At 39.9% G+C, this 15,629-nt stretch overlaps 1 protein-coding gene across 9 annotated transcripts in view; it reads left to right on the top strand.

Annotated features, from left to right (window-relative positions):
* Window positions 1–15,629, top strand: part of NCAPD3 (non-SMC condensin II complex subunit D3) — an 80,961-nt gene that overhangs the window by 29,711 nt on the left and 35,621 nt on the right. For all 9 annotated transcript variants that reach the window (XM_078339875.1, XM_035265134.3, XM_078339873.1 and 6 more), the window contains 3 exons: window positions 9,421–9,494; window positions 9,997–10,131; window positions 11,241–11,461. In XM_078339875.1, the coding sequence (XP_078196001.1) occupies window positions 9,421–9,494; window positions 9,997–10,131; window positions 11,241–11,461 (430 nt within the window). The remainder of the gene's footprint in view (window positions 1–9,420; window positions 9,495–9,996; window positions 10,132–11,240; window positions 11,462–15,629) is intronic.

Genomic DNA, 15,629 nt, shown 5'->3' with positions numbered 1-15,629 from the left:
AATGCTTTTGGTGTTTTGTTCGTAAAGTCCTTGCCTACTCCTATGTCCTGGATAGTTTTGCCTAGATTTCCTTCTAGGGTTTTTATGGTGCCGGGTCTTATGTTTAAGTCTTTAATCCATCTGGAGTTAATTTTAGTGTAAGGTGTCAGGAAGGGGTCCAGTTTCTGCTTTCTGCACATGGCTAGCCAGTTTTCCCAACACCATTTGTTAAACACGGAATCCTTTCCCCCTTGCTTGTTTTTGTCAGGTTTATCAAAGATTGTATAGTTGTAGATATGTTGTGTTGCCTCCGGTGCCTCTGTTTTGTTCCATTGGTCTATATCTCTGTTTCGGTACCAGTACCATGCTGTTTTGATTACTGTAGCCTTGTAGTATAGTTTGAAATCCGGTAGTGTGATGCCCCCCGCTGTGTTCTTTTTGCTTAGAATTGACTTGGCTATGCGGGCTCTTTTTTGGTTCCATATGAAGTTCATGGTGGTTTTTTCCAGTTCTGTGAAGAAAGTCAATGGTAGCTTGATGGGGATAGCGTTGATTCTGTAAATTACTTTGGGCAGTATAACCATTTTCACGATATTAATTCTTCCTAACCATGAACATGGAATGTTTCTCCATCTGTTTGTGTCCTCTCTGATTTCGTTGAGCAGTGGTTTGTAGTTCTCCTTGAAGAGGTCCCTTACGTTCCTTGTGAGTTGTATTCCAAGGTATTTTATTCTTTTTGTAGCAATTGTGAATGGCAGTTTGTTCTTGATTTGGCTTTCTTTAAGTCTGTTATTGGTGTAGATGAATGCTTGTGATTTTTGCACATTGATTTTATATCCTGAGACTTTGCTGAAGTTGCTTATCAGTTTCAGGAGTTTTTGGGCTGAGGCGATGGGGTCTTCTAGGTGTACTATCATGTCGTCTGCAAATAGAGACAATTTGGCTTCCACCTTTCCTATTTGAATACCCTTTATTTCTTTTTCTTGCCTGATTGCTCTGGCTAGAACTTCCAGTACTATATTGAATAGGAGTGGTGAAAGAGGGCATCCTTGTCTAGTGCCAGATTTCAAAGGGAATGCTTCCAGTTTTTGCCCATTCAGTATGATATTGGCTGTTGGTTTGTCATAAATAGCTTTTATTACTTTGAGATACGTTCCATCGATACCGAGTTTATTGAGGGTTTTTAGCATAAAGGGCTGTTGAATTTTGTCTAATGCCTTCTCTGCGTCAATTGAGATAATCATGTGGTTTTTGTTTTTGGTTCTGTTTATGTGGTGAATTACGTTGATAGACTTGCGTATGTTGAACTAGCCTTGCATCCCCGGGATGAATCCTACTTGATCATGGTGAATAAGTTTTTTGATTTGCTGTTGCATTCGGCTTGCCAGTATTTTATTGAAGATTTTTGCATCTATGTTCATCATGGATATTGGCCTGAAGTTTTCTTTTCTTGTTGGGTCTCTGCCGGGTTTTGGTATCAGGATGATGTTGGTCTCGTAAAATGATTTGGGAAGTATTCCCTCTTTTTGGATTGTTTGAAATAGTTTTAGAAAGAATGGTACCAGCTCCTCTTTGTGTGTCTGGTAGAATTCGGCTGTGAACCCCCGTCTGGACCTGGGCTTTTTTTGTGTGGTAGGCTCTTAATTGCTGCCTCGACTTCTGACCTTGTTATTGGTCTATTCATAGTTTCAGCTTCCTCCTGGTTTAGGCTTGGGAGGACACAGGAGTCCAGGAATTTATCCATTTCTTCCAGGTTTACTAGTTTATGTGCATAGAGTTGTTTGTAATATTCTCTGATGATGGTTTGAATTTCTGTGGAATCTGTGGTGATTTCCCCTTTATCATTTTTTATTGCATCTATTTGGTTGTTCTCTCTTTTATTTTTAATCAATCTGGCTAGTGGTCTGTCTATTTTGTTGATCTTTTCAAAAAACCAGCTCTTGGATTTATTGATTTTTTGAAGGGTTTTTCGTATCTCAATCTCCTTCAGTTCAGCTCTGATCGTAGTTATTTCTTGTCTTCTGCTGGGTTTTGAGTTTTTTTGATCTTGTTCCTATAGCTCTTTCAATTTTGACAGTAGGGTGTCAATTTTGGATCTCTCCATTCTCCTCATATGGGCACTTATTGCTATATACTTTCCTCTAGAGACTGCTTTAAATGTGTCCCAGAGGTTCTGGTATGTTGTGTCTTCGTTCTCATTGGTTTCGAAGAACTTCTTTATTTCTGACTTCATTTCATTGTTTACCCAGTCAACATTCAAGAGCCAGTTGTTCTGTTTCCATGAAGTTGTGCGGTTCTGAGTTGGTTTCTGTATTCTGAGTTCTAACTTGATTGCACTAAGGTCTGAGAGGCTGTTTGTTATGATTTCAGTTGTTTTGCATTTGTTGAGCAGTGCTTCACTTCCAATTATGTTGTCAATTTTTGAGTAGGTGTGATGTGGTGCTGAGAAGAGTGTATATTCTGTGGATTTGGGGTGGAGAGTTCTGTAAATGTCTATCAGGTTTGCTTGCTCCAGGTCTGAGTTCAAGCCCTGGATATCTTTGTTGATTTTCTGTCTGGTTGATCTGTCTAATATTGACAGTGGAGTGTTAAAGTCTCCCACTATTATTGTGTGGGAGTCTAAGTCTCTTTGTAAGTCATTAAGAACTTGCCTTATGTATCTGGGTGCTCCTGCATTGGGTCCATATATGTTTAGGATCGTTAGCTCTTCTTGTTGTATCGATCCTTTTACCATTATGTAATGGCCTTCTTTGTCTCTTTTGATCTTTGTTGCTTTAAAGTCTATTTTATCAGAGATGAGAATTGCAACTCCTGCTTTTTTTTGCTCTCTATTTTCTTGGTAAATCTTCCTCCATCCCTTTATTCTGAGCCTTTGTGTATCCTTGCATGTGAGATGGGTTTCCTGGATACAGCACAGTAATGGGTTTTGGATTTTTATCCAATTTGCCAGTCTGTGTCTTTTGATTGGTGCATTTAGTCCATTTACATTTAGGGTTAATATTGTTATGTGTGAATGTGATACTGCCATTTTGATGCTAAGTGGCTGTTTTGCCTGTTAGTTGTTGTAGAATCTTCATTATGTTGATGCTCTTTAACTTTTAGTGTGATTTTGGAATGGCTGGTACTGGTTGTTCCTTTCTATGTGTAGTGCCTCTTTTAGGAGCTCTTGTAAAGCAGGCCTGGTGGTGACAAAATCTCTGAGTACTTGCTTGTTCACAAAGGATTTTATTTTTCCTTCACTTCTGAAGCTCAGTTTGGCTGGATATGAAATTCTGGGTTGAAAGTTCTTTTCTTTAAGAATGTTGAATATTGGCCCCCACTCTCTTCTGGCTTGTAGTGTTTCTGCCGAAAGATCTGTTGTGAGTCTGATGGGCTTCCCTTTGTGGGTAACTCGACCTTTCTCTCTGGCTGCCCTTAGTATTTTCTCCTTTATTTCAACCTTGTTGAATCTGACGATTATGTGCCTTGGGGTTGCTCTTCTTGCAGAATATCTTTGTGGTGTTCTCTGTATTTCCTGCATTTGAGTTTTGGCCTGTCTTGCTAGGTGGGGGAAGTTTTCCAGGATGATGTCCTGAAGTGTATTTTCCAGCTTGGATTCATTCTCTTCGTCCCCTTCTGGTACACCTATCAAACGTAGATTAGGTCTTTTCACATAGTCCCACATTTCTTGGAGACTTTGTTCATTCCTTTTTGTGCTTTTTTCTCTAATCTTGGTTTCTCGTTTTATTTTATTGAGTTGGTCTTCGACTTCAGATATTCTTTCTTCTGCTTGGTCAATTCGGCTATTGAAACTTGTGCATGCTTCGCGAAGTTCTCGTATTGTGTTTTTCAGCTTTTTTAATTCATTCATATTCTAAGTTATCTATTCTTGTTATCATTTCCTCAAATCTTTTTTTAAGTTCCTTAGTTTCTTTGCATTGATTTAATACATGTTCTTTTAGCTCACAAAAGTTTCTCATTATCCACCTTCTGAAGTCTAATTCCGTCATTTCGTCACAGTCATTCTCCGTCCAGCTTTGCTCCCTTGCTGGTGAGGAGTTTTGGTCCTTTCTATGAGGTGAGGTGTTCTGGTTTCGGGTGTTTTCCTCCTTTTTTCGCTGGTTTCTTCCCATCTTTGTGGGTTTATCCGCTTGTTGTCTGCATAGTTGCTGACTTTTCGATTGGGTCTCTGAGTGGACACCCAGATTGTTGATGATGAAGTATTTCTGTTACTTGGTTTTCCTTCTACCAGCCTAGCCCCTTCGCTGTACGACTGCTGAGGTCCACTCCAGGCCCTGCTTGTCTGGGGTGCACCTCTAGCAGCTGTGGCACAGTGAGGGATGCTACCCGTTTCTTTTTCTGCTATCTTTGTCCCAGGATGATGCCTGCCAAATGTCAGTCTTTTGGATATAGAGAGGTCAGGGAGCTGCTTGAGGAGACAGTCAGTACTTTTTAGGAGCTCAATTGCTGAGCTGTGAGCTCTGTTGTTCATTCAGGGCTGTTAGGCTGCTATGTTTGATTCTGCTGCAACAGAGCTCATTAAAAAAAAACCTTTTTTTCTCAAATGCTCTGTGTTGGGGGGTTCAGGCTTTATTTTTCGACATCCGATGAGGTGTCCTGCCCAGCTAGAAGGCAGACTAGCCACTGTTTGGCTGCCGAGGCTCCGCCCTGCTGTTGTGTGATTCGCCCTGTTCCTGCAGGCTCTGCTGTGGTCTCCGCCACGCCCTGTGGTGGAGTCTCTTTGTTGTAGCGTGTTGCCTTAGCAACGGCAGGCTGCGTCAGCAGTGGGCTCAGTAGGGACGGGTTGCCTCGGCAACAGCTGGCTGGGCGTGTATCTCAGTTGGGGCGGGTTGCCTCGGTAGTGGTGGACGCCCCTCCCCCACAGAGCGTCTCGGACCATCTGCTCGGGATAGTTTGAAATCGCGGTTTTGTTCGTCCCACTGGGTGTCCCAAACGATCTGTCCCTGCAATCCCCTGGGCTGGCCTACTCTCCAAGTCTCGTTCAGTCTCAAGTCCAGCCCTCTCAAGTCTCAGGTTGCCGGTTCAACAGGGCACCCGGACAAGCGCGCCCTGTGGGGATTGCTGGGTAGGGCTGGCCGCCGCCGCCCCGGCTGCTGGCTTCGCCAGGCAGACCTACTGCCTGGCATCCCGTGTCTTTTTTATACTTGGGAGTTTCGCCGTTCTGTGGGCAACAAAGATCAGTCTGGAAATGCAGCTCCGACTCACCATTTGCGGATTCAACGAGAGCTCCAATCCTGGGTTGTTCTCACAGCGCCATCTTGAGTCCTCCCCCAGGTTGGTTTTAAGACATTTTAGGGAGGCATCAGACATCAATCAGATACATTTAATAGATACATTGGTTTGGTCCCCAAAGGCAGGACAAGGTGGGGAAGGTTGCAGCTTATAGGTAGATTTAAAATTTTTCTGGTTGACAATTGGTTGAGTCTATTTAAAGACCTGGGGTCAATAGAAAGGAATGTCTGGGGTAAGATAAAGGATGGTGGAGACTAAAGCTCATGACTGCAGAGGAAGCCTTCAGGTAGTAATCTTCAGAGACAATAGATTGTAAATGTTCCTTAAGGGTGCAGTGAGGCAAGTCTGACCCCCACTCCCTGCCATGGCATGAACCTGTCTCAGGTTAAATTTTAGAGTGCCCTGGTTGAGAAGGAAGTCCATTTAGATGGTTGGAGAGCCTTAGAATTTTATTTTTGGTTTACAGGCTGTAATATGATTTTGAAAAGAAGTCAAAGAGTAGACTTCCTTGTCTTTTTTCTTTACTTAGGGCGAAAACTTTTGGTGTTCACCACTGAGTATGATATTAGCTGTGAGTTTTATTTTGTGTGTTTCTTTTCGTTGGTTTGTTTTTGAGAAAGACTCTTGCTCTGTCGCCAGGCTGGAGTGCAGTGACACGATCTCCGCTCAAGCCATTCTGCTGCCTCGGCCTTCTGAGTAGCTGGGACTACAGGCATCTGCCACCATGCCCGGCTAATTTTTGTATTTTTTGGTAGAGATGGAGTTTCACCATGTTTGCCAGGATGGCCTTAATCTCTTGACCTAGTGATCCGCCTGCCTCCACTTCCCAAAGTGCTGGTATTTCAAGGGTGAGCCACCATGCCGGGCTAGCTGTGAATTTTATAGGATGACTTTCTCATCAATATGAGGCAGTTTTCTTCTATTTCAAGCTTGCTGAGTTTTTATCATGGAAAGGTGTTGGATTTTGAAAATACTTTCTCTATATTTTGAGATGATTGTTTGGTTTTCTTTGTTCTGTTACTGTGGTGTAATTTACATTGATTGATTTTTCACAGGTTGAATCAACATTTCATTCCTGGAAAAAGTCCCAAGCATGGTTGTATCTTGCTGGATTTGATATGCTTGTATTTTGTTGAAGATTTTGGTGTCTATATTCCTAAGGAATATTGGTCTGTTGTTGTATTAAGCTGTTTTTACATTGCTATAAAGAAATATGTGGCCAGACGTGGTGGCTCATGCTTGCAATCCAAGTATTTTGGGAGGCCAAGGCCAATGGATTACTTGAGGTCAGAAGTTTGAGACCAGCCTAGCCAAAATGGCAAAACACCACCTTTCTTAAAAATATGAAAATTAGTTGCACATGGTCGCGGGCCCTGTAATCCCACCTACTCAGGAGGCTGAGGCAGGAGAACCACTTGAACCTGGGAGGCAGAGGTTGCAGTGTGCCAATATTGTGCCACTGCACTCCATCCTGAGCAACAGAGTAAGGCTATCTCAAAAAAAAAGAAAGATGGAAATGGAGTAATTTATCAGAAAAGAAGTTTAATTGGCTCATAGTTCTGCAGGCTGTACTGGAAGTACAGCACTGGCATCTGTTTCTGGGGAGGCTTCAGGAAGCTTACAATCATGGTAGAAGGCCAAAAGGAAGCAAGCATTTCACATGGTGGGAGCAGGAGAAGGAGAGAGTCGGGGAAGGGGTCACACACTTTTAAATGCCCAGATCTCAAAAGCACTCACCTAGTATTGCTGTCATGAAGACAGCAGCAAACTGTTGGGGATGGCCCCAGTGATCCAAATACCTCCTACTAGGCCCCACCTTTGGCACTGGGGTTTACAATTCAACCTGAGATGTGGTCAGGGACAGATACCCAAAGTATATCAGTTGTTTTCTTGAGATGTCTTTAGTTTTGCTATCAGGATAATACTGACCTCATATGAGCTGAGAAGTATATTATTTTCTATTTTTTTAAAGAGTTCATGAAGGATTGGTGTTCAGTTTTGCTTTAACACTTGTTAGACTTCTCTATTGAAAGTATCTTGTCCTTGGGTGGGTGTTTGTGGTGTATGTATGGTGGGGTGCGGGTAACGTGGTTTTGATTTCTCATTTAGTTTTTTTTTTTTTTTTAATTGAGACGGAGTTTTACTCTTGTTGCCCAGGCTGGAGTCCAATGGCACAGTTGTGGCTCACTGCAACTTCCACCTCCCAGTTCAGGTAGTTCTCCAGCCTCAACCTCCTGAGTAGCTGGAATTACAGGGATATGCCACCACCCCCAGCTAATTTTTTTGTATTTTTAGTAGAGACAGGGTTTCACCATGTTGGTCAGGCTGGTCTCGAACTCCTGACTACAGGTGATCCACCTACCTTGGCTTCCCAAAGTGCTGGGAGTACAGGTGTGAGCCACTGCGCCTGGCCACTAATTTAGTTTCTTTACTTGTTACAGGTATATTCCAATTTTCTATTTCTGTTTGAGTTTCTGTAGTTTGTGTCTTTCGAGAAATTTGTTTATTTTACCTGGGCTACTTAATTTGGTGGCCTAAAATTGTTCATAGTATTCCTTTATACTCCTTTTTATTTATGTAAGGCTAATGATAGTAATATCCCTTTTTTCTTGATTTTAGCAATTTGAATTTTTTTTATTTTCTTCGTCAGTCTAGCTAAAGGTTTATTATTTTTGATCTTTTCAAGGGACCTACTTTTAGTTTCACTGATTTTTCTCTATTGTTTTCCATCTTTTATTTTTTTATGGTGGCTTTTTATATATAAACAGTTCCCAAAGTGTGTTTTGGGAATTCTCAGGGGTCCTTGAAGTAAAAACGAATGCTGTGTTCATTTGTCTTCCATACTCTGATTTTCTCACAAATGTATGTTGGAACTTTCCAGTGGTCCCAAGACTTACGAAATTGCAACAGATTGCAGGTAGAAACAGAGATGAGAATCCAGCTGGCTTATATTAAGGCAGACATTTAAAAGTTTGCAAGACTCAAAAACAATGTTCTCTCTCTCTCTGTGTGTGTGTGTGTGTGTGTGTGTGTGTGTGTGTGTGTGTGTGTGTGTGTTAATGGGGTCTTGCTACGTTGCCCTTGCTGGACTTGAACTCCTGGGGTCAAGTAATTCTCTGATCTCAGTCTCCCCGTAGCTGGGATTATAGGTACATTCCACCACATCCAGCCTTTTCAATATTTTTTGTTTGTTTAGTTGTTTTGGAAAATTCATTATTTTTATGAAAAAGTACTAATAGTAACATGTCTTGCTATTTTATAATGAATTGGTAAATATTTTTCAATTCTCAGTATAAATTTCTAATTGATATTGAAAGATATAATCTCTTTAGAGTACTCAGTAATTTTTAAGAATAGAAAGAAGCTTCAAGTCTGGGCATCATAGCTTACTCCTATAATTTCAGTGCTTTGTCAGGCCGAAGTGAGAGGATCACTTGAGGGCTAAGAGTTTGAGACCAGCATGAGCAACATAGCAAGATCCTATCTCTGCAAGAAATAAAAATAAAAATAAAACATTAGTCTGGCATGGTGGCTCATGCCTGTAGTCCTAGCCACTTGGGAGGCTGAGGAAAGAGGATTATTTGAGCCCAGGAGTTTGAGATTGCAGTGAGCTATGATTCTGCCACTGCACACCACCCTGGGTGACAGAATGAGACCCCATCTCTTAAAAAGAAATGTCTTCAAGTAGAAAGTTGTAAACCTACTGTTATATGTTATCGCATCAAATCTTTAAAATAATTCTGTGGGTTAGATACTCTTGTTTGTAGCTGAACAAAATGGAAGCGATAAATAATTCATTCAGAATTTTAGAGGTAGGGGCCAAGACTTAAAACCAGATTTTTTTTCATATATCATTTATTGACTTCCCGTTATTGTAGGTAAAAATTTAAATTTTTTTCTCCCCAGCCCCCACTGTTCCTCCCATATCCCCTCACCCCACAACAGATGCCAGTGTGTGATGTTCCCCTTCCTGTGCCCATGTTTTCTCATAAAACCAGATTTTTAATATTCCAAAGTTCATATGCATTATAGTGAATACCTAATTATTCACATTTTCTTCTTTTTCTACACTCTGATTTCTTAGGATTTGAAACAAGCTAATGAGTGAGTCTTTAAGATGAGTGTATTTTTTCGGTATTGTACGGTGAACTGTTGGCTGCTGTGTGACCCTTCTCTGGCTGTGATGACTCTTTGGTATTCCCTCTACAGAAAAAGATGTCATGGCAATGCTGAGAAGGAGGATCAGGGATGAGAAGACCAACGTTAGGAAGTCTGCGGTGCAGGTGCGAGTTTTCTCTGCACATTTCTTTTTAAGCACTAAAAACTTGGAAATGGAAAGGAATATTTTTTAAACTCCTAGGCCATATTCATTAGTTAATTTGCTTTTCACTGAACTGTTAGTTGACCTGTTATATATGAATCACAGATGAAATTGGAAGATTATTTGTAAGCTTTCCTACAGGGTTTCTGATTTTTTAAGAACCACAAATTTGTATCGTTTATTTTGTTTGGAATAGGGATTCTTAACCTAGGGACCATAGGTGGATTTTAATAGGTTTATAAAATTGTTTGTAAATATTTGTTTATATCAAATTTGTTTTTCTCTGAGAGAGGCCTTAGCAAATTGCATTCTGAAAAATGGGATATTATGAGGAGGAAGGTTCAATCCATAACCCCAAAATGTTAAGAACCACAAACTTAAAGGAAATATTCCTGTGTTAACAGTTTCTGTTTCTGCATTGATGCTATGCAGTCATCACTTTGTGTTGCATATATGCTTTCTAGGTGTTAGTGAATATTTTGAAACACTGTGATGTCTCGGGCATGAAGGAAGACCTGGTGATTCTGTCGGACCGGTGTCGGGACCCTGCAGTATCTGTCCGGAAGCAGGCCCTCCAGTCTCTCACAGAACTCCTTATGGTGAGAGGCAGGTCATTGTAGTTGTAATGCATGGTATTTTACATTAAAAGTAATTCCCTGCAATAATTACCTGCCGCTAAATGTTAAGTTGACCTTTAGAAACTCTGCTAAGTCCACTGTAGAACTCTACAGCATAAGGGAGGAGGTATCTCTCAATTATGAATGATAGATGGTACTTCCTATTAAATATAATTAGGAATGAATGCTAGAGAATGCCAATTGTTAGCCCTTTCTTCACTTTATTTTTTATTATTTTATTTTATTTTTTTTTTGAGACAAAGTCTTCTCTGTTGCCCAGGCTGGAGTGCAGTGGCACAATCTCGGCTCACTGCAAGTTCCACCTCTCAGGTTCAAGCAACTCTCGTGCCTCAGCCTCCTGAGTAGCTGAGACTACAGGCGTGTACTGCCATGCCTTGCTAATTTTCGTATTTTTAGTAGAGACGAGGTTTCCCTATATTGACCAGGCTGGTCTTGAACTCCTGATCTCAGGTGATCTGTCCGCCTCTCAAAGAGTTGGGATTACGGGCATGAGCCATCACGCCTGGCTGGCCCTTATCTTTACTTTAAATCTCACATAGAAAAATAAAATGTTAAATTGATTTGGTTAAGCTAGAGACCTAGATTAAATTTAGTCAGGCCATAGATAGATCATATTGCCTGCCAAAAGAGCAGATTCACAGGTACTAAATATCATTTACTTCTGTCAACTCGTTAGCATTTTAGTTGAAGAATTTTAAAAACATGTTTATTTCTTTATTTCATGATGGAAGGCATTAAGCAATGCGTATTTTGACTTTCTGTCAGCATCTGTTCTAATTGCTCTTTGGGATAAATATTTATTAGATCTTGATTTTTAATGACCCAAGAAGTACTGATTTACTGCTACTAGTCAAATAGTGACTTGAATGTATGAGTTTAAAATTTTGGTTTGCTCTGATTTACATTAAGCTGGCTTTGCTTTTGTATATTTTTTTGAATGTTTTTTTTGACTCTGGTTGAATCAAAAAAATCAGTTGAATGTGTGATTCTTTTTAACATCTCAAAATGTTGATCATAACTTTTCTGACTTGTATTTAGACCTTCTCATGTCATAATCTTTTAACCCTAAGGCTCAACCTAGATCTGTGCAGATCCAGAAAGCCTGGCTGCAGGGGGTGGTGCCAGTGGTGATGGACTGTGAGAGCACTGTGCAGGAGAAGGCCCTGGAGTGCCTGGACCAGCTGCTGCTGCAGAACATCCGGCATCACCGTCAGTTTCACAATGCGGATGACGGCCAGGTGCTCGTCTGGGCACTTCTTACTCTCCTCACCACAGAAAGCCAGGAACTGAGGTAGGTTAACTGCATGACCTGTGTTCCCTATAGAATAAGGCTGTAAGATTTTGTATTAATAAATTTCTCCTACTGGTCCTTGAAAAATCAGCTCTCTAGATTATTTAGTATATGTAAAGGTGCAATATTGGTTTCTTTTTCCTTGGCTTACTTGAAATATCTTAGATATTTGCATCGTCTCTATGTTTATGACACCTTTCTGGTCACTACCTTTGCTTCTGTCTGACTGCTTTCCAGTTTCAGATTGGTATCTTAATATGTAATAGACAACACTGATGGAAATACATATTAATATTACATTTCCCCAGTACTGCTTATCATAAAGGATGACTTTGTAGCTCTGGCAAGTTAAACTATTTCTAACACTTTATTCAATTAGTTGACTACTAACACTGCAGACTTTTTCCCCTTTGATAAACATTTATTGAACATACACTATGCAGTGAATATTGTATTTAGCAGTTAGGATGTGATGGAGGAATCATCCTGCAGTAGAAAGAAAGGTATCAAAAAATACCATTCTATGGCCTTGGCAAAAATCACTTCCTCTTTGTAAGCCTTAGTTAGTTTCCTGACTTGTAAGAGCAGGATTTGTACAATGGCTGTTGTAGTCCAGGATCTCTCATGTCTCTTTTGGTATTACAACTTTATGCCTGAAAAATGTGTTCCTTCGATAAAGGTTTTCTGGGTGTAGGTTGACCATCTGTAATCCAAAATCCAAACATACTCTGGAATCTGAAACTTTTTAAATGCCAGCATGATGCCACAAGTGGAAAATCTCACACCTGATGTCACGAGATGGGTTGCAGTCAAAATGCAGGCTCAACGGCCAGGCGCGGTAATCCCAGCACTTGGGGAGGCCAAGGTGGGGCGGATCACAAGGTCAGGAGGTCAAGACATCCTGGCCAACATGGTGAAACTAAAAATACAAAATTTACTAAAAATACAAAAATTACCTGGGCGTGGTGGCACACGCCTGTAGTCTTAGCTACTTGGGAGGAGGCGGAGGCAGGAGAATTGCTTGAACTAAGGAGGCAGTGGTTGCAGTGAGCTAAGATCGCACCACTACACTCTAGCCTGGCAACAGAGTTAGAATCTGTATCAAAAAAAAAAAAAATGCAGTTCACAATATACAGTCTGTTCAGCCTCCTCAAGCGAAAAATAAAATTACCTTCAGGCTGTGCATCTAAGGTAATTTTATTACATGAGACTTTGGTCCCATCTACATGATATCTCATTAAGTATATGCAAATATTGCAAAATCCAAAACACCTCTAGTCCTAGGCATTTCAGATAAGTGATACTCAACCTGTCCCCACTCTTTGCTTTGCTGAGATTTCTAGTAGGGAGAGATTTAGCCAATAATAGAGTCCACTGCTTTTTCACTTTGCTTAGAGATACCTCCTTATGCACCCTCAATGTTTTAATACATGGTAATGTAATGAACGGTAGTAGTCATTCTTTGCAAGAAAGCAGGAAAGACTTCCACAGCTCCTGAGAAGCTGGTGGGAGGTTTTAAAATTTACTTTCCTTTTATAAAAACTTTCGTGTTGAAGTATAGCATGTCTAGAAAAGTACACAAACCATAAGATCATTAAATATCACAAAGAAAGTATACCTGCGTAACCACCATGCAGGTCAAGAATTAGAGCACTGCCAGGCCCAAGAAGCACAACCATGCCCTCCCAAACAGCATCGCTCCCTCCTTCAAGATGTAACTACACCTGTAGTTTTAATACCACATATCACTTTTCTCTTTTCTTGAACTTTATATAAATAAAATTATTTGGTACGTATGCTCTTGTGTGTATGGCACCTTTCATTCAGTGTAATTAAGATCCATTCGTATTACTGTGTGGTAGCTGTAGCTCATTGATTTTTATTGCTGTACACACACAAACATATATATATATTTATTACTAAACCACTATTTATTGATTCTACCAATGATAGATAACTGAGTTGCTTCCAGTTTTTGACTATTATGTCTAATGCTGCAATGAATATTTCTATACATCTCTTTTGGTTCACATGTGCACACACAAATGTTTTAATTCACCTTTAGTAGATACTGCTAGATGGTTTTCCACTGCAGTTGTAGCAGTTTACATTTACAACAGCATTATATGAGAGTTCCAGTTGTTCCATATCTTACTTGGATTTTATATTACCTTTTTCTTTCTAACTTTTGGTGAATCAATAGTGCTATTTCATTGTGACTTTAATTTGCAGTACCATGTTGACTAATGAGACTGAGCCTTTTTAATATGTAGATTAGCATTTGAATACTCACATTGTAAATTACCTGTTTGGATCCCTTGTCCTGATTTTAATAGGATTGTCACTGTCTTGTTGATCTGCAAGTGTTGGTTCCCACATCGTGTGTGCAGGCCATTGCTCTGCGGACTGCCAGCGCCTCTTCTTCTCTGGTTTGCCTTTTTAGTCTCCTAATGATAATGTTGTCTTTTGATAAATTCACTTTGACAGTGGTTTTCTTAATGATTAAAGTATCTTTAAGAAATCTTTTCCTGTGCATTATAGGATGTTTAGCCAAAAAAAAAAAGAAAAAGAAAAAAATCCTTTCCTACCAAAGGATTGTATAGGCATTCTTCTATGTAATGTAGAAACTTGGCGTGGTATTTTCGTTTTCACTGTTAGATCTTCCACTTATCCACCATTGATTTTTGTGTACCCTATTAGGGAAGGATCAAGTTTAATTTTTTTCTAAATAGATAGCCAGTTAATGTAGAAATATTAATTGAAAAGATTATGCTTTATTCACTGCTTTGCAGTGCCGTCTTTAGGAAAAATCAGTGGTTCGTGATTCTGTTTCAGAATTGTCTGGTCTTTTACTCCACTAGCATATGTGCTCTCCCTGTGTCAGTAACACCCTGATTAATTATGTTGGGAAGCAGGTCTCATGTTCCTTTCCTCTTGCCCCTGTGCAGCAGCTCTTCAGTGTTACCTTATCTATGCTTGGCCTTTGTTATTTGTATGTAACCCACTGTGGAATCCATTCATTAAGTTATTATTATTGTATTTTTCATTTCTAAACTTTATTTTCTTCATTAGTTTCTAGACCTTTGCTGAAATTATTATTGTTATTTTTTGTCGTTTGTTTTCTTGAACCTATTAAGCATAGTTACTTGAAAGTCTGTACATCTGGTAAGTCCTCAGGCTCAGTGAGTCATTTCTCTTTATTTATTTTATTTCTCTTTGTTATTATAATGTTGTCTTGTCTCTTCATATGCCATTGCATGCCAAAAATTGGGGAGATGGTTTAACTTTCTGGGCAATGTCTTCTAGAGAGGGTTTATATCTGCATCTGGCAGGTAGTTAGGTTAAGGGCAGTTCTACATCAGATCACTGTAATCCAGCCGAGGACAGGGAAAATATGAACAAGGGCAGCAATAATTGTATAGATACTCATGCCCTTAGAGCATAACACCCAAGGCCACTGTGGGGTATTTACCAGGCTCTTTCAGCAGGCCCTGAGCGTCACTGTTTCTCCTTTTTGCCCCATGAATATATCTCAATCTCTGTTTATCATTGTATCTGCCCAAATTGGCAAACACTTGAAGACAAGTGGCCCAGAACTCATGTCTTGTACCATTTCTGAAATTACTCTTGACTTCTGGTTGATTTCATGGAAACTCTTCTTATTTTAGTGTTGCTTAAAATTTTGTCTTATTTTTGGTTATTTGTTTATTTCAAAGGGCATTAAGGAGACACTAAACAAAAAAACAAACATGGGCTCATTTTGAAACCTGGAGTCAGGTTGTTATGAAACTGCTTAAGGAGATTATAAAATGAATAAGAAAAAATGCAAGTGTGCATTGAAGGCTTTAACAGAGGAAGATAGCCATGTCAACAAGACTTAAAAAGTATAAAGAAGTAGAGAAACAACTATGAGAAAATGATTCAAATGGAAACAGGGAGTGAGGATTTCAAGCGAAACGAGTAGTCAACAAATGTGTCAAAACCATTTCAGATAAAACTTGTTTACATAATTCCCATCAAGTTAGAATCTTAGACCCAACCAGATTATTCAACAGATAGGGTAAAATAAAGCCATATTGAGACTAAGAGAAAACTGAGAGTGTTTATTGCCACTACCTCTCCACTAAAGGGCCATCTATGAAGGATGTACTACAGGCCGAGGCTCTAA

Source organism: Callithrix jacchus, chromosome 10 (assembly GCF_049354715.1).
Source record: "Callithrix jacchus isolate 240 chromosome 10, calJac240_pri, whole genome shotgun sequence".
NCBI classification, from domain to species: Eukaryota; Metazoa; Chordata; class Mammalia; order Primates; family Cebidae; genus Callithrix; species Callithrix jacchus.
Note: the sequence above shows the minus strand (reverse complement) of the source record. Positions and strands in the feature narration are given on the sequence as shown.